The sequence below is a fragment of the Hyposmocoma kahamanoa genome, unplaced genomic scaffold, assembly GCF_003589595.1.
Source record: "Hyposmocoma kahamanoa isolate Upper Pololo Valley unplaced genomic scaffold, ASM358959v1 78, whole genome shotgun sequence".
NCBI lineage: Eukaryota > Metazoa > Arthropoda > Insecta > Lepidoptera > Cosmopterigidae > Hyposmocoma > Hyposmocoma kahamanoa.
In genome coordinates this window covers 14,359,180-14,379,208 of record NW_020653945.1, presented here as the reverse complement: position 1 = coordinate 14,379,208, position 20,029 = coordinate 14,359,180, and the positions used below count along the sequence as shown (strand labels likewise).

Here is a 20,029-nt window from a genome sequence, read left to right as displayed (position 1 = left end):
TTAGAATTGTACTTTATGGACACTCTTTTACGTTTTTACATAATAATTAATTTTCAAATTATTGTACTGCCACTTATAATTTATAATTAGAAAAAAATACTGGCGAAATTGCAGCAATTTTTCACTTCATGTTAATAAAAAGGACATGTAAATATTGGGAATAATTAATTATTATTTGGCAACCTCGGTTGCATTGAAAAATCAAAGTTCTATGATAGAAATATGACGAAGGCGAATTTTACCGACCGTTTGCCCCACGCGATTTCTACTTTTAATTGTTATTAGTGGCTGAAAACGATAATCATTTGCTTATTATATTAGCCGTGAATATGTATAGAACAAAGAAGGACGTTGACAAACACGTGGAAAACTTAATCGCAAAATTGTCGGTGAAGGAGGTGAGTAGCGGTAACAGAACTCCACCTCTAACGCATGGGCAAGGTAAATTTCAAGGACTATGGTGGTTTTTACAAGGGTTTCAATTGTTTTCAGTTTAAAACCCGGGCTTATTCTATCGGGCGATTGTACTATGAAGTGGGAGACTACTCCAGCTGCCAAAAATATGTTGAGCAATATCTTACTCAGAAGGACAACAACGCGGCAGCTCACAAGCTTCTCGGACAAGCATTACAGAAACTCGGACAGAAAGAAAAAGCTCTTGAACATTACAAAATATCACTGGACATAGACCCGACACAGACCAGTACCATACTTGATAGTGAGTATCTAGCTGTTTATTGTTGTATTTTGTTGGAAGCCTTGTTAGTTGTAAAAAAAATATTGCTAGTTATTCTCATTTATGTGTATTTAATGCGATTTCTGCTAACATTATTATAAACCATAATATTGTTCAATTCATTTTATTTAACCTTTAATTTTTCTTTGTAGTTTGTGAACTTTTGGCTGATGATGAAGTGGATATTGATCCTGGACGTGCTAAATATTGGTGCGAAAAGGCAGAAGCCACATTTCCACGACATCCTATCACTTTCCGTCTTCGAGAAAGACTGGTTACAGTTTCCAACCCAGATCCAGAAGCCCTTGTCAAGTTGCTCACAGCAGAACTGGCTGTAAGACCTAAAGATGCCATACTTCACTGTAGGCTCCTTAAACACTACCAACACACTAACCAAATTAAGCAAGCCTTTGAACACAGCTTCAATACAGAATTCGGCTGGAAAAGAAATCATTTTAACAACAATTATATGTGGTATGATACTCTTGTGGAAATATTGAAGCACAATTCACATAATCCCAATGACTGGCAATACCAGCTTTTACTTCTCACTGTGCGAGAACGGATCTGCGTCTTGAGTCTTACTGAAACACCTAGTGGCTCTGCTAAAAGTTTAATTGAGTCTAATGATCTCCTTCATGCATATGATCAAGCTTTGGAGCAAGTAGCTAAAGCCGAAGCACCTCCAGGATTTGGTGAGTTTCATGCAGCTCTATTACAACACCACAGAGGACAATTTGTTTTACATACAGCAACATACTTATTGAAGAAAGCCAAAAAGGATCAACTTAGCTGGCGTGATGCTATTTGGTCAGCAGCTCCTTTAATGCTGATTGCTTGGCAAACCGTGCCATTGGACTCTAAAGTAAATTGGCTGACACATGCTCCTGAAAAGCTACAAATTGCTGTAAACCGCTGGTACATAGAAGGCTCATACAGATGCTCACAATCTGGGCATTACTTACTTGGCAATATTTCAGACCGGAGTCAGTCATTTTTAGACAGAATTTCCCAATGTTGTTCTGGACATTGGAAGGACAAATTGTATGAAAAAATTTTTGGTAGTAAAGATCACTTAGCCAAAATAAAAACTTCTCACTTTGTCACCAATGCATATACCACACCTGTCCTTAGATTACCACGAAGAATTGAAGTTGAAGCTTATGATGTTGATGCACAGAGGGAGTATCCCACATCATTACATCACTTTGTATGGACAATCCTGAATTACAAAAATTTTGCTCATTTTAAATGTACCCTTTTTGATATGTTGACTCCAACTGCGAGTAACTGTGGCCCAGAGACATTAAATAAATTGGATGTTCATGCCTTTTTGTACTGTGCTGCATTAACAACACGGCAGCAAAAATCAGTGGAACTTTCTTATATCTCATCTGATAAGCCAAGTGTTATCCCTGCCAATATAACAGATTTACTTTGCCCACTCTCACAAATGAAATGGTGGGACTGTGCATACAAATTTAGCCAAAATGAATTAGGTACAGAACTAACTGATATTCGTGCTACACTGAGCAGAGGAATTGAAGTTGTACGGTGTGTTGACCATCATGGACTTGACCCTGAACTTCTCTGTACTATTGGCAGTATATTCCGTGAAAAAGCAAAACTTACTACAAGTGTTGAGGAGAAAATGAATTTAGAAATCAGAGCTGGTTTGTACTACTCTTCCGCTCTCCCATTGCTTGAGAAACTAAAAAATAAAATGACTATTAAAATGCCTGAAAAAAGGTTATTTGATTACACTCACAAAGAGCTGAGTTTGAAGGAACTAAATTCACTGATAGAAGAGAGCAAACTGTATGTGGCAATTAGTCATTTAAATGATGGTGATTATGAGAAAGTTATTGAGTTGCTTTCAAGTTTGAAGTCTCCACAGGCATACTACCACCTCGCGTACACTTATAGCAAAATCGCTATGGAAGAGAAAAATTTATCCAGAGACCACAATGCAATTGACACAAAGACCAAATATGCTACTTTGATGATAAATGCCAAGAGTTACGCATACAAAGCTTTGGATCGTGTTAAAGAGACTGAAATAAACAAGGATCATCCCTTGTATTCTCAAATTCAACAACTAATTGAGGATGTGGAAACTAACATTAACAAAATTGATCCTGAATTATCTATTAATAATGACGGAGATGGAAAGTATTCATCAGATGAAAACATTTCGTCTGGTGGTAGTGAACATGTACAAATACGAAATAATTACCAAATTTTCCGCAACATAAGTTCCACTCCAAAACAACAATCTAACTCTAATTTGACGCAATATAGAACCGCAGTTGATTCACAAATTCTTCAGGAGCCTCCTAGAGCAGATTCACAGTTCCTTGAAAAAATTGAAAATCAAATCAAAAACTTCCAAATGCGATTAGCTGATGATTTAATGGAACAGACTAAAACTTGGTTTGAAGAAAATCGTAGATTGGGAAATCAAATAATGAATACCATTCAATCTGATATACAAAACACCACAGATCAATTCAAGTTACTCAAAGTTTCCGTTGACCACATTAAAGATCAAATTAACGAATGTAGAAATGAATGTAAAGATGTAGGAGATTTGAGGAAACAAATAGCGGAATTGAAAAAAGAAGTGAATAAGTTGAAAAAGGCGTCCACAGAACAAACTATAGACGACAATGACTTGTACAATCTAGATGAGGACTACAGGACTAGCGAAAACGCATCGACATTTGCGACTCAGCTGCCCTTCCAGACTTCACAAGTAATGCCGCCATTTAATCAACGCCTTGTGCCTCCATTCCCTGTACCATCAAATCCATATCAATTGTACAATCAAAGCTTGTATAATCTCTATAACCAATATTCCCAGTTTGGCCAGACTTCGGGAGCACCACCGTTATTCGACCCTACTAGAACGCCCATAAACTATCCAGGTGTTTACCCTAACCCTGATCAAATGTACTTAGACGTGGCACATCTGGTGCCACCCTCTGTACCTGCTGTTCCAACTGTGCCCACCGTTACACCGGTGCCCACCGTTCCGCCGGTGCCCACTATGTCCTCAGCAGCTACGGCACCAGTTAACGCGCCTCCTCCTATTGCAACTGTCGCCAAACCAAAACCTAGTTCGGCGGTAGAACCCAAGGATATTCCTAGGTCATTACCTGTGAACGTTGTTATCACGTCTTCTGATCCACTCCCGACCTGTACTACAGCACCACCTCCAATTCTTAGCGTAACCATTCCACCTAAGCACATTAAGGCAAATGCAACTCCTCATAATTACCAAATTCCAATGCCATCTGGAAATGACACAACAGTTATGTCGCCACCCGTCTTTAGTTTTCCGGGTGTAGGAAACAAACCAGTATCAACTCCAAGTACCTTAATTAATTGGGGTCAGCCTTCTGTATTCAAAACGACTCAAGCTAATAATAACACATCTGCAACAGGAAATGATTCATTCCTTGATTTAAAGAATGACACCCATAGTAAGAGCTTTGTTGACGGATCTTTTACCGGAATATCGCCAAACACCAGTTTCAACAAGTCTAGGACGTTGTCTGAAAGAAGCAATACTTCTGTGGAAAACTATGATCCTTGTCCAGACTTTAAACCTATCATCCCTCTCCCAGCAGAGGTAAAAGTAACAACTGGCGAAGAAGACGAAACTGTAATTTTCAGCTCTAGAGCAAAATTATTTCGCTTTGTCGATAAACAATGGAAGGAAAGAGGTATTGGTGAAATTAAATTACTCAAACACAAGATTACTGGTAAAGTTAGAGTATTAATGAGAAGAGAACAGATTCATAAGATATGTGCAAACCATGTTATTACTCCTGATATGGAAATTAAGCCAATGAAGAACGAAACTAAGGCTTACTTTTGGGTTGCTAACGATTTTGCTGACGAAACTGTTGTGCTTGAGAAGTTTTGTATTCGCTTTAAGACTGCTGACATTGCCCAGCAATTCAGCGACATTTTCGAAAAGTCGCGCTTAGATTCAAAGAACTTACTAGAAGGTACTAATCAATCTGCCGCTACCACTACAGCTATGCAGAATCCACTTGAAACTGAAAGAACGCCCATAGCAGAATCAAAATCGGAACAATCTAGTACGCCTGTTAAGCCCGTATTTGGATTTAGTTATGGCACCCCGCAAAACAAAACTGAATTCGGAGGATTTACTTTTAATAGTATTCCGACGTTCAAGACTGTTCCAGATAATCCGAAATCTGATTCCAAAACTGATGTACCTACAACTACTAAAGTAAATGTCTTCAGCAATTTAAATATCGCAAAACCAAACACGAGCTCGCCTTTTAGCAATATTTTCAGTACAACTACTGGGCCAGTTGTATTTTCTAATAGCCAGACACCAAAACAGGAAACACCAAATAAGTTAAATGCTTCTGATACAGTCGAAGAATTTGAGCCCAATGTTGACTTCAAGCCGGTTGTTCCATTACCAGCTTTGATTGACCAAAAAACTGGTGAAGAAGATGAAACCGTTTTATTTGAACATCGAGCCAAATTATTGAGATTTGATGCTAATAGTAAGGAGTGGAAGGAACGTGGCTTGGGAAATATTAAAATACTTGCACACAAAGACAACCCACAGAAAGTAAGGCTCTTGATGCGACGAGAGCAAATCATGAAAGTATGTTGCAATCATGCTGTAACAAATGATTTGGTTTTCCAAAAAATGCCAAATATGGACAAAGCTGTAACTTGGTGTGCTAAAGATTTTTCAGAAGGGGAGTTAGTGGCAGAGACGTTCTGCTTACGATTCAAGACTGTGCAAGCTTGCGACGATTTTATGGACACTCTTAAATCTGTCCAGTCTAAAATGAAAGATGATTCTAAGGCTGCGAAAGAAGAGCAAAATGAAGCAAATCTTAATAACAAAGTTGGATTTGGGGATAAATTTAAACCCAAAGCAGGCTCTTGGTATTGTGAAACATGTTACACAAACAATTTGGAGAGTTTTGCAAAGTGCGCATGTTGTGAGCAACCAAACCCACAAAGTAATGTAAAAGAAGCAACAACAAATGAACCCACAGTTGCTGCTGCTGCTTGGGGTGATAAATTCAAACCCAAAGTAGGGAGCTGGGAATGTAATGGTTGTTTTATTCGTAATGAAGCAAATATTGATCATTGTCCTGCTTGTCATACTCCGAAGGAACCCGGCATGCCTAAAATAGACAGCAGTGTAGGTGCACCTTCTGAAAATACATTCAAATTTAAGTTTGGAATTCCTTCACAAACAACAGCTTCTGCTGCTCCTGTTGCTCCTCTCACATCGTTGGGTTTTGGTCCTAAATTCAATTTCGGAACTCCGCTAACAGCTAACAACGCTACTGAGCAGACGTCGAAGGTAGAAACTACGTCCATATTCGATGGTACAGGTGCACATAAGTTTAGCTTTGGAATTCCAACCGCCACATCAGAACAAAGGTCGTCAGTCTTTGGACCTAAAGTGTCACCTGCTTATGAAACACTTATTAATGTGCCTGCTACACCAAGTCATGATAAGAATCAACCAATCGCAACAGTTAAACCAGCACTTTTACCAACACCCCAAGCTGATACCGAAGCATTTGGTGTTAAAGATGCTGGGACTTTTGATTTCAAGTTCAAGCCAAAAACTCCTCCAAAAGGTAAAAGTCCCATGAAATCTCCAAAGAGTCAAGGCGATGAAAGTGATGAATATGCGTCTGAAGATGAAGGGCATCATATCTACTTCAGTCCTGTTGTACCGATGCCTGATAAGGTAATTTTATTTAATAACCTTCATATTACAATTTATTTTATTATTTTGTAATTATTCGCTGTTTTTTTTTCTAGGTTGAAGTTGTAACGGGAGAAGAAAATGAGATAGAACTTTATGGGCACAGAGCAAAGTTATTTAGATTCATTGCTGGCGAGTGGAAAGAGCGTGGAATTGGGATTGTTAAAATTTTGAAACATAAAGATACTGGAAAGCTGAGGTGAGTGGACCTATCTATTCATCAGATCCTGTGTGTATCATGGTTTATAAAACAATAAATGATTAGCGGAACAAAATATAATTATTATAAATTTATTTCAGAATTGTAATGCGACGAGAACAGGTTTTAAAAATTTGCCTAAATCATGCCTTAACACCTGAAATACTGTACTCTCCAAAAGACGACAAAACCTGGTTGTTTGCTGCTAACGACTTCAGTGAGGGCGAATTAAGTCTGCAACAATTCTGCCTAAGATTCAAAACTAAAGAAATTGCATTAGAATTCAAAGAAGCCATTGACAATGCCAGAGATGGTAAATTAGCAGTTAAAAATGAATCACATTCAACTAAAGTCAATGACAGTGAAGATGTTGTCTTTGTAAGTGAAATTCTGGCAACAGACGATGAGAAACAAAAAGCTAAAGAACTTATGCTGCCTGAGAACTTCTTCACTTATAAAACCAAAGAACCATGTCAAGGATGCCGTGGTTGCATGATTGATGATGAAAAATCAATCCACTCAACTTCAAGCTTCAGTTTGACTTCAAGAACAACACCTTTCACCTCGTCCTTATCTACGCCAGTTAAATCATTACCGACTGCTTTCCAAAGTCCGATAAACTCGTTTTACGGGACTCCAGCTAACTTTGACAAAACTTCAGATACGTCCATATTCCGAACTCCTTTAGGTTCGATCGGTTCAAATGCCAATTCTGTTTCGCCTGTGACTCCCACTAATGCCGCACCTGCAAATGATACAAAAAACAAGGAAAATGCATTCACCCAGAAAAATATATTTGCTGGGTTCGGCGATAAACAAAATATTTTCGGGCAGTCACAAAACACGTCTAGTAACATCTTTGGTGCTAGCGAAAGTCAAATAACAAATGCGAAGAGCTCCATATTAGCGCCTCCAAAATTAGGTACACAAACTTCTCAATTTGATAATAAACCTGAAGAAACAAAATCCATTTTTGGAACTTCTCAACCCAAAGTTGTTTTTGGAACCACACAGTCCAAACCTGAAGAGACAAAACCAGTTTTCTTTGGAACATCCCAATCCAAGACTGAAGAAAATAAATCCGTTTTTGATACCCCTCAACTTGGTGGGGAATCTAAATCCATTTTTGGAAATAATAACTCGGGAGTTTCTATAAACGAATCAATATTTAGTTTCTCGTCAGATAACAAGAAAGATGATGCTCAAGAACCCGAAGTGAAATCGTTATTTGGCGGAGATTCAAAACCCGTTAACTTGTTTAGTAGTGGGTATCGTGGCAGTTTGTTTGGGCCTGGAGCTCTATCTGAGAATCAGCAAAAACCAAACAAAGTCATATTTGGTTCAAGTGCAGAATCAATATTTGGGTCTAACTCGGCACAACCCCAGAATTTTGGAAGTGGCGCTTCTGTTTTCAATATAGCGGCTACAGGAACTCAGGCACCAACATGGACTTTCGGAGGTGCGACAAATCAGCAGAAACCAGACATGATGAAAACACCTATTACAGCAACAACTGAAAACAAAACTGAAGAAACCGTCGAGTCAGCTGCTCCTGAGACCCCATTCAAAGTTGATAACAGCTTGTCATTTGCTGCATTATCATCCAGTGGATCTGGCTTTAATGTCCAAAGTGAGTAAGTCTGGCTTTAATGTCATAAGAGAATATCATTAATGTTTTTTCAAAACCGTTTTTTGGAAGTACTAGCATAACGTGCATCAAAACTAGGCTGTTATTTTCAACATACAGCCGTAAGCCAGTAATTTTTTTCGTATTTCCACATTCCTGCCGCCGAATAGAAGCGCTGGCTCGGCCATCACAGTCGTCATGCGCCAAACTCGTGTCACGATACCGGAAAATATATTATTACAATTAATGTAAATACAGTTAGCTTTATTTTATATATCATTTTTATGAGGCACATACTCGTAAACACTGTAGTATACAGATTTTCTTTTTATTTCATTATATAAAGTCAAAGCAAAAAGTTTAAAAGCTTGCAAATTAAGTTTAGATGTTTATAACATTTTTATGAGATACATAAAATTTTGTAAGTATTTTTGAACCACACACCGGACACTCCTTACACAGTCGAAAATTATTTACCTACTACTACACACAGCAAGGCGCTATCTGTACACGCGCGAATGTGTGAGTGAAGTGGCAGGGGTTACCTACCCATCACTTGCTCGTACTCTTACGTTACGTGGTCAGAGCGGCAACATAGCGAGAATTCAAACGCGAATCTGTTATCTATAATTCTATTATAGAATCCTAATAATCACACATGTTCATTAAATATTTATATATCGATATAATTTTATATTTTTTATTAATTCACTAACTAGAATAATAATTAGGTATATTCACTACGTAATATTTGTCGGCAATACAAATTGAAAATTCTAGAACCCTTGTCTAGCTCACGAAGTTATGGCGTCTATTATATTGATATAATAAATCTGTATTATATATTACTCTGCACTAAAGAAAACAATGACTGAATGAGTCTCAGACATAAGTTTTTTTTTACTTACTTCGTTTTATCTTTCAAAAAACGAAAGAAACTTCTCTATTTATCCCATTCAGATGATTATAAACAGCCGTACACAGCACTACTCACGACCATTATAAATAGTAACGTAAAATGATGTTATATATTAACTTTCAAATTACAAATTTCGTAATGAATAAATGAAAACTATATTCAAACATCAAAGCCGTCTTAGCGCGAAATCGGCTCGCCGACAGCCTTGTACTCGTTCAGTCAATGTGCGGAGGGTGGTGCGGTATCTAAAGCTAGGGGCGGAGAGTGTCCGTTCTCATTACTTATTTGTTCTCTGGTTTGAACTATAACATTCCAAAGACTAATTTTCCTGTTTTTAACTTCCTTGGAAGTGTAATGAAATACATTATATGCCACACGGGCGGAACAACAATAATAAACGCTCTTGCGATGTATCTGTGTTCATAATTGCCTAGTTATCGACCATAATTAACTGCCTCCGTGGCCGAACGGTTACCATGCCGGACTGCCACGCAGAGGTCCCAGGTTCGATTCCCGGGCCGGGAGAAATGTTTGTATGGCTTACATTTATTTCTCTCGTGAGTTTGGGTGTAATTTGTGGTTGTCTATGTGTGTGTCCATGGTACCCGCGACACAGGGTTTCCCTAGTGCGGGGCTATGTTGAGTGTGTGCGTTATTTATATATTTATTTATTTATATACATACAATGTACTAATATTGTACTTATAGTTTAATATGAACTCTTTTTGTTCTGCAGAAAATACTGACTTCCAGTGGGAAGGCGCGGGACAACAATTATTTACAAGTGCACAAAAATCGGCTAAAGACACTGATAAATCGGCAAATGAAAGCGGTGCAGGTGACGACTCTGTAGCGGGAGCCGAGGAGGAATATGACCCACATTACGAACCTATTGTACCTTTACCTGACAAAATTGTTGTCACTACTGGAGAAGAAGATGAGGTTAGAAAATGAACATTTACTATATTATGACAAAAAAAGTTGTAATCTGTACGAATATATAAAATAGTTAACTACTTTGATTTGCTTCATGTAATCCCAGAATTTATTATAAAATCTCCCACCATTGCATCTCTGTTTCATAAGTACGACGAAAGCGATATCGCGGACGACTGATAGCATAAGTATTAATGAAAATATAAAAAGAAATATAAGCCTTTCTATCTTGACAGATGATGTAAACAATGCAATTATGTTTATTGACCCAGATACCTTGTTATGTGGCGTATTAAGTAAATTTTAGCGCAGTAATGTCGAGCGCAACCGTATCTCGCACAAGTAAACTGCGTGTTTCCCTTTAACAAGTGAGAGCATTTACTTTTTTTTTGTGATAAAAAAACCACTGACCGTTTTAAAGGAGCATTCTGTATAATGGAAATAAAAAATACATGTTCGGTTTTTTTTTCTTCAAATACTTAACAAATAAATAAGTTATGACGTCTCGAAGTTTTCCGAAAAATTATGAACAATATTGACACGCGATGATTAGCAGACGCCGTTGCTATAGCAACAAGAACGCTGTGGGGCAGTAGGCGGAGTCAGCGCGCGAGTTCATTTATTTGACTGACAACAATAGTACATTGTACAATAAGTGCATAAAGAGTATACTACCCGAGCCGCAGGCGAGTGTGGATACTTAAGTTGAGGGTAAAATGGGTTTTATGAACGAGTTATACACTCTGCTTTTCACTTCGATTGCGAGGAACTTAAACAGCAATATTCAAATAAGCGATTATTTAATTAAAATTGAATGTAAAATTACAACGTAATTAATTAGACGTATTTTATGCGATGGTTTTTTATTTTATGCACTAGAGCATAAAATCCTATTTTAAGCAGCCTACACCCAGCATAAATACGAACTTTAAGAGCATGACAAGTGAAAAGTATTAAACTAACGCATCGACGATCGCTAAATTTTATTTACTATTTTGAGGTAAAAAGAAATTATTGGGAAATATTAACATCAAAAAATGGGGAAGTTTTTTTTGTTTTACTTCACTAATGTGTTCTATTACTGAATCTTATGCACAAGAAAAAAATGGCCAGTTATTTTTTATCACTCTGTATTGTATCTAAAAGGTTAAATTCTAACGTAAACTCTAACAATGAAGAAACTCATCTAGTCACTTTTAGCTTAACAAAAGCTGCCCAACCCAATCCAAACACGTATAGTGTCATTGCCCATTGCTATAGCACTCCCGACCATCACATTATCTGCAGCTACATTGTTATAAAAGTTGAACTATTTATAGCACTTCCATCTTTAAACTTGCCTGATGATGATTAAGACTGATGCACTCTGATCAAGAAGTTGAAAATTATTTTTTATATTTATAATATTACGACACGTTGTCGATATCCACATTATCCCCTTAGTAAAATAAAGCTAAATTATTTACTATCTAAATTTTTAAGTAATCAATTAAGTATGTTACTAAATTTTCAATTTCAAAACATATAGGTAATTGTAAAATATTTAGCATTATAAGGAAACATGATGTTCCCCTTTTTAAAAAAAGTTTGCAATGGAAGTGGCTGGCATGTACTACTTTACCAGGGAACCACTGCAATATTTTATAGTTGCTGTACAATACGTTAGCCCTCTGCTAACGTATTGTACACCTAACGATGTAAAACGAGGTTAGTATCATAAAAATAAAAAATATTGAAAACGGTGTGGAGATTGCCTTGTCTGTAAGCCACTACACTACAAAAATTGCAAAATACTATCGGTTCGCCAACTATTTATTCTACGTTACAGTATTAAAGAGGCACTCCCTGGTCCACTGGTCCAATGAACCCCATTCAATAATCACTAAAAGCCACAAACACTCTTTTCTACCTTTCGACGCGATTAGCTTTGCACAACGATTCTTTTGCTTTCAAAGTGATTCTGATTTATGCACATAACAAATTAAACTTATTACTACATATTTATAAACTCTGTAAATGCGATTGTAAATATATCTAATTGATTGTTAAAAATTTACTGTTGTCCTCATTACTGGTTTCACCTAATAATTGCTTATTTTCTAGGTCAAATTATTTGGTGAGCGTTGCAAATTGTACCGCTACGACGACAAGACGCGGGAGTGGAAGGAGCGAGGTGTTGGTGAAATGAAGGTCTTGTACCACCCTGAACGGAAAACTTATAGATTTCTTCTCCGACGTGAACAAGTAAGCTTTTTTGTAACATTTTGCGAGTTTTGTGTGAATCAGTAATAATAATAACAAACTCATTTATTTGTCTTGAAAACAGTGATACATTTTATAATAAAACCGCAGACAGTGCTAACGGTTTATGACTCAGCGGTCGCGGGGAACCCACGGCGTTAGAGTATTGTAATTAAATATTTATTTTATTCGTTTTTCATTCGCGACAATATCCACGAAAAGTTGAAAGTGTATGATTCAATTGTATGCGTCCTTGTTTGTACTCGAAACTCAAATGATCTTATTTCATGGGTAAGCAAATTGCGCATGAAATAGTCAAACTTGAGACTTGTAGCCATTCGTAAGGCAGATCCCTTAGAAGAATCAGTAAGCTCTGGAGGTTGCTCTTTGTAAATAGACATTCGTGTATATTTATCATTACAATATTTCGTATATGATAGATCAAGGCAACCTGCAAGAGCTAATCGGCTGACTACCATGGATTTTTGTCATCCAAGTACGCAGAAGCTATGTAGTAACTTTTAGTGGTTTGTTTCACTTTAATTTTGAAAGTACATTATGTACCATCCTATTAAACATTGCCTAACAAACAAAATTACTTGTTTATATTTTCTTAGTTACCTACTTATTAATTAAATTACGTATGCACGGTATACCGTATGCTATAGCTATTTATAGCTGTAGCACTTATTTTATGGGGACAAATGCATTTACAAAATGTTATCCTTTCTCCAGGTGCACAAAGCGGTATTAAACATGTTACTGTTTATGGATTTGGAACTGCTTCCGATGAAGAACTCTGACCGCGCCTGGACCTGGGCAGGTCGTAATTTCGCTGAGAATCCTTCTGGTGAACAAGAAACATTGGCAGTACTTTTCAAGTCTGTAGAGTTGGCCACTAACTTCCGGGACAAGGTCAATGAGTGTATTCGGGTGGGTACAAAATGTTATACATATATGTATACTTCGTTTCAATCCATTTTAAACAAAAAGTAAACAAACAAGTCACGGACCTTTTTTTATTTTTTTATTTTTTTTACGGGGGGAAATCTTTATGGATACCCCTATGTGGGGACTCTCCCTCCAGACTGGAGGGCCTACCCCACTAAAACCCCCCCCGGGTTTCCCTCTCGCCGGTTGAGTCGGCGCCGTGGGATCAGTGAACATTCACCACGACGCCGCCCGGCCGCCCTAGCTTACGCCAGGGCTCCCGCGCCAACGGAGGGGCGAGTCGGTTGTCCTCCGACCCGCCCCCCAGACGAGTGAGGCCGTGCAATGCAGGCTCCGGAGTCCCTGTCCAGAGCCCGCTGGTCTCACTAGGGGATTAGGCGAGCAGCGAACTGCCTTCGCCTTCTCCCCGTACGTCTGCGCCGGAGCGGGTGCGCGTCCGCCGCGTCCTCGCGCACCCGCTCCGCGGCCTCCTTTTGCGACATAACCTCTGCGCCAACAGCCTCTAGGCCAGCGCCTCCCAGGACTCCTCGCTATCGAGCATGGCGGCAACCACGCTCGGCAACGAGAGGTCCTGCCCTACAGTCCCCGTCAGAGTGCGGCGCTGCTCATCCCACCGGCTACACACCTCTAGGGTGTGCTGCGCGGTGTCATCCGCAGCGCCGCACTCGTGGCACGACGGGGACGGTTCCCTCCTCGCCACCTTGTGCAGGTAGTGACCGAAGCAGCCGTGCCCGGTCAGCACCTGCACAAGGTGGTACGACAGTGGCCCGTGGGACCGGTTTACCCACTCTACGAGGACAGGGCGGATCGCCTCTATGGTACGAGCGCCATAGGGGGGATCCGCCAAGCCCTCTTTCCACCGGTCCCGCATGCGCTGCGCCGCGAGGCGGCGCTCCCGCTCCACCTCTTGGGGAGGGGGTGGCTTGCCTCGGTCCCTCATTCCCCGCCGGTAGGTGCGGTAAATCCTCCTTCAAATCCTTACACTTAGATACTCGTTCGATTGCGATTGAAATGTTCGATTTAATAATCGATTACTAAACTTTAATTGATTGAACCGAATGTTTTTTTTCGAATAGCACTATGCAACCATAGGCAAGACATAGTAGTATAGAGGAATAATAACCTCACTTTTGGACTACCATTTTTCAAATACGATTTTCAGATGCTATTTAAATGAATAAGAATGATTTTAAATGATGAATCTGCGACATATCAACTGGCCACTTTGGATTCAATTGACAACAGTGCCAAGAGGCTTATAGGTGACTCGGAATTAGTGGAGGCGAAGCTACAGAGCCTTGAACACCGCCGTAAAGTTGCCTGCTTACCGGTATTTTACAGGATATATCACGGAGAGTGTGCGATGGAATTACACGATTTAATTCCGCCTTCCCCTTTCCATCACCAGGGGACTAGACGTAGACTTAGGTTCCACCCCTATTTTGTGGATATTCCAAAGATTCGCACGAAGCGTTACGCTTCCACATTTATATGGCGAACGGCAAATCCCTGCCTGCAGACTTGTTCCCTGAACGTTATAACTTGGACCTTTTCAAGGCGAGAGTCAATAGGCATTATTTAGGTGTGCATGCTCCATTGTTGATCTCATCGTCACTTTCAATCAGGTGAGTTGGAGGTCAAATGCGCACCTATATTTAAAGTAAGTCGAAATCTTCGAAATTTACGTGAAAGTGTTACTTATTCGATTTATTGAGTGATTGCTTTAGAATTTTAACCCATCAGGTTTGTTTACTTCTTGTTCAAAATGGATTGGAACAGACTTTAATATATACATACATACATACATGTATTTATTTTTATTGAATGGATACATTGACGTACCGAAAAGGTCAATGAATATTTACGGTTTTACTGCCATGTTGTCCATGATTTTTTTAATAGAAATGTTCCACTAGTTTGTTATTATTATTGATACAAAGGTCGAACGAAACAAAGATTTTCTTTATCCGACTGGTCACGAACCAGCGTCTGTCGCTTCAACGTGGCTACGTGGATCGAAGAAATTTTTCTTTGTGTTTATTCCATGTTTGTGTCAATAATAATGTATTATTATTGATATTTAAAGTTAGCAGTATTTAAATGTTGCCGTTTCTAAGCTATTTCCGAATGTAGAGTTTTCTAAATTTGACAGGAATCATAAAAATTATTATTTTTTTATTGTGTTTCATTTTAAAGGAAGACTACATACCATCGCCTTTGAGTGAAAACCTCGCATACGCGTTTTCACATAGTTCGTTTTTACTGATATTTGTTGAAGGAAAAATTATAAACATCTTGCTCAAATATATATTTGAAGTAATATAGTATCTAAAAGAGATTACACCACATTTTTATCTTCGTCCTGAAAAATTACATAGAAATCACATATGAGGTATTCACTCATAACACTAATTTTGATAATTAAATAGTTAATGCGTTTTCTGCATTTGGCGACTATTATTGTCGTTTGTAGTTTAAAAATAGTGTTTCGTTTAATTACAATAAAAATAATTATTAATTTATTAATTTTTACATTCGTAAATGGTGGTTAGTTTAATTTATTTTCACCAATAGAAACTACAAGCTGCAGCAGCTGAAGCAATAAGGGAAGACGTTGAAAAACCTGTGGAACCACTAAGATTACCCAAAGGCTTACAAGATAGTGCTCGCGCTGACCCCGCAATGTCAACAAAAGTAACCGAGGTTACAGACTCGCAATCTAAAGATCAGACTGATGGCAAACAGAATGGACAAATGAAGACAGAGCTCTTTAAACAGGTTCAGTTCCAAGAGCCACAAGAAGATCCTGATGAGGAGGTTTATGATCATGAATATGATTACGACTATTATAATGATGTACGTAACTATAACAGTCACACAGTGATGATTCAATAATTCGTTTTCTGTAACTTTGTTAATAACCCGTGCTACCTTTGGCGGTGATACAGTTTCATTTGACGAATATAAGCATGTATTTGTCTCTCTTAATTCTGTTTTTTATACTTATATAATATAGTAATTTTGATTTGAATAGAGATACTTTAGTTGTCTAAGATAATTCTGGATCTTTAAAGGGCTCGGCTACTGCAGGTGTTAATTGTTGTCTTACTATATGGTTTGTTTTGTGTTGTTTAGGAGGATGAGGAGTCCGCAACATACTATGCATGCGATGGGGAGGTGCTAGTGCGACAAGGCAATTCTGAAACAGCTTGCGAGAACGCTCATGTCCAGCTTTTGTTTGACCAGGAGATCTACTCGCCTAAGATTCTGGTCACCGACAATGACACAGGCGAGATCCTTGCCGACATGCTAATACATACCGAAACTGAATTCCAGGTAAAATATTCATCTACCACATAGGTTCCCAAAAGTTTTTGACTCACTGCCACTGCTCACTTTGGCACACTTGGCAAGGCAAGACAAAAAAATTTCAACGCCCATCACCACAAAAAATAATTGAAAACACGTATTTTTTATATTAACTTGACACAAAAACCATAAGGGTAAAAATTACAATTGTATGTTGTGTAGTTTATATAGATAACTCGAGTTTTTTTTCAAAGCGGTAGTATCCCCTGGATATCATCAACGCTCCCAATTACTTCCGAGACCCCTAACTCCCCCTTAGGATTCTTTAGCGTCCACCGGGGCGCGGTAGGGATCACTTTGGGAAACTATGAAGACTACCATGAGAAGTAATAATTGTAATGCACTGCTGCTATACCTCTTTACGAAATATATACAGTGTTAGGGACACAGCCTGGGGTACGTGTAAAATCGTATGCGTGAGTGGAAATGGACGCGTCTAGTTGATGTGAAAGACGTGGAAGGACTATATTACTTACATGTCTTGGAACTCGAGTTTTACGCGCAAGAGACCTCTGACAATTTTAGACGTAACTTAAAGAACGAATAGCCCAGCAACTTTGCTCCCTTTCTATCTACCAACGACACTTAGGGATTAATATAATAGGATTCTCGTGTTTGCTCCGTGTAGCAATGCGCAAACTTTTCGTGTAATATACTCACATTTCGTTGTTGCAGTTGAACGAAACCTCATGCACGTGGTCTGGTACCGACTACACCAGTAACGATCCTGTGGATAAGACTGTAACCATGGACTTCCACGACCTAGAGACCGCACTCACTTTCTATGATAGCTGTGAGGTGAGTTGGTAATTGACATGCAAACAAATATCTATTTTATTAAAGTCATTGGGGAAGAGAAACGTACTTTATTTTGAATCAAATGTTTTGAGCTGTAGGAAGAACAGATAGTCTTATAAGAATTTTAAAGTACACTCAATTTTAGCTTTACATGTTTTAAATCCTTTACACTAAAATCAATACGGTGTATTTGCCGACAACGTGCAAATTGTGCTAACGTTTCTCTTTCCCCAAAAGATGGAGTAAGAGGAACAGTCACTGTATTTTTACCAGACTTCAAAAAAAGGAGGAGGTTCTGTATTTTTTTCTTTTTTTGTATGTATGTCTGGCGATAACTCATTTTTGAACATTTGCGAACCGATTTTGAGGATTATTTTTTTGTTAGAAAGAATAATCCCATTTAAATTTAAAGAAATATTCTACCTTTAAAGGTGGCAAACTAGTGGATGAATCCGGTATCGCGCACTTTCCGATAACCGATTTCAATAAAACTTGGTAAATAGATGTAATTTCTCGAACTTTTGAGGTCGGTTTTTGAGTTTATTATGATGATGAAAGTAATAAGATGTTAAAAGAAATGTAATACCTCGTGTTCTCAAGATTTCACAACTGTCAAATTTGTTATTTCCGCCATTTGGATTTGGACCATCGTAGCGACATCTCTTTAAAATCGCTTAAACTAATTTGTTTATCTTTTTTTATCGACTGAGAGGCTATAGTGCTAAACTCTTTAAATTATGAGTTAAGACTTCCCTTATTCCCCCGGCGTTCCTCTTACCCCATCTAACCCTATATAATTTTTGAAAAATTGTTTGCGTAAAAAACTACGACGAACGTTCTGCTCGTATTCTTTTATTAAGTATTTTGAGGAGCAACATCATTACTGATAAATATATTAATTTTAATTTCTGCTATACTAATTTAGGAGGCCTATACCCAGCAGTGGGTGTTAGCGGGCTGAGATTATGATGATGCTAATTTAGATGAGAATATTGTCTGACATAGTTGAGTTCATTCATTTAAGAGCTTCATAGATAACAAATTCAAAACGATTGGTTTCCCAGCCTTGTATGTTATCTGGTGGGTTCCATTAAGTAATCGTAACGATCTCTAGGACACGTTTATTTCATTTCAGACGAGTAAAGGTGCTACATATTCTTCAACAGACCCGGAATCGTAAAGCTGAAATTAAAGGAAGTTTTTTTTAAATTATATTTACATTATAGCTTAGTTATCTTGATTTAGGTTATAAGTGTGTGATAGTCCTGTTTTTAAATTGGAATTGTCTGATTTGCGATGTCCAGTCGACTAAAACATTTTTTAATTCAATGTTTTGTTATTTTGTTTATTAGATATTATTATTTTTTCATTTGTAGTGAATCGTCTCAGTATATCATCATATTTCTAACATTGATGTGTGAAAAATATTTCAAACCTGAAAAGATAAAGATTTTCTGTGAATTTTAATAAATCTCAAATATTATAGTATCTACAAATATAATAGAAAACTGTAGTCTTAGTTTGAGATATAATAGTGTCCATAACATTGAACTTTAACTTTACACATCTCGTGTGGCAGCAACAACAGGTTTCCTTTAAAAAAATATTTTTCAGTAACAAAAAATTCTGGCTAAAGTTGTTCAAGTTCGTGAAATCTTCCATATCCTATAATGTAACTACACCTATTTGTTACACTTTCTATAATGCTCCTTCTATAGCACGCGTATTTTTTGACTAAAATACCAGTACCGAATAATTGAACGCTAAAAGGCGATTGGCAAAAACAAGTGACTGCCGATAGTGTTATATACATATACAGTCTCATCACCAGATTACAATAATGTCACGTTACACACTACCTGTGGCGGTCTTCGACTCGGTTTATGGACTGCTACAATGTACGTACTATCTGAAACTAATTTAACCTTATTAAGATATTTTTAAAACCTGCTATATACAGGGTGTTAGGTAAACAACTGCAAATCTATATGGGTTGGTTGATATTGCAAACAGATGAGAATTTGAGAGAATAGAAGCTAAAAATCAAAATATTGGCAGTTTGTTACACAACACGAATCGTTCATTGTATTTAATGATAATTATGGGCATTCAAATTATCCTAATCAGCCAAAGTAAATAATTATGACGTTGCCATACCACATAAAAGCCTGTGTCTATTTATCTAAGTAAGTATATTATCTAAAAAATAATGACTCAAAACTAGTGCTTGGTTTATATAGCATTCCGTTGGTGATTGTACACCAGCTTTGAAATCCGGATTTTCGACCTTTAACGATCGTCTGATTGAAATCGGACGTTAACGTCTTTCTTTACATGAATTAATAGCGAAAAAATGTAATTGTAGGTCTGTGAATTTTTTACAATGATCAAGAATTTACCGTGCATTGATATAAATATAAATTAGGGTATAAATACCGAACCCATCATAAACTATAGGTACAATAATA

The 20,029-nt window shown here is 37.8% G+C and overlaps 1 protein-coding gene across 4 annotated transcripts; it reads left to right on the top strand.

Annotated features, from left to right (window-relative positions):
- The first annotated feature begins 239 nt into the window (after nucleotides 1-239).
- LOC113233402 (E3 SUMO-protein ligase RanBP2-like) lies at nucleotides 240-18,754 on the top strand. Of its 4 annotated transcripts, none has more exons than XM_026468523.1 (13): nucleotides 240-398; nucleotides 493-718; nucleotides 889-1,622; nucleotides 2,475-6,503; nucleotides 6,578-6,720; nucleotides 6,822-8,350; nucleotides 10,003-10,208; nucleotides 12,306-12,446; nucleotides 13,179-13,376; nucleotides 15,969-16,250; nucleotides 16,530-16,730; nucleotides 17,439-17,561; nucleotides 18,697-18,754. In XM_026468523.1, the coding sequence occupies exons 1-13, from the start codon at nucleotides 330-332 to the stop codon at nucleotides 18,739-18,741; spliced, it is 7,926 nt and encodes a 2,641-aa protein (XP_026324308.1). In that variant the 5' UTR covers nucleotides 240-329; the 3' UTR covers nucleotides 18,742-18,754. The 4 variants fall into 4 exon arrangements, with proteins under 4 accessions (XP_026324308.1, XP_026324309.1, XP_026324307.1 ...); XM_026468524.1 differs by having other exon boundaries at nucleotides 889-1,665; nucleotides 2,545-6,503; XM_026468522.1 differs by having other exon boundaries at nucleotides 889-6,503.
- The last annotated feature ends 1,275 nt before the right edge of the window (nucleotides 18,755-20,029 follow it).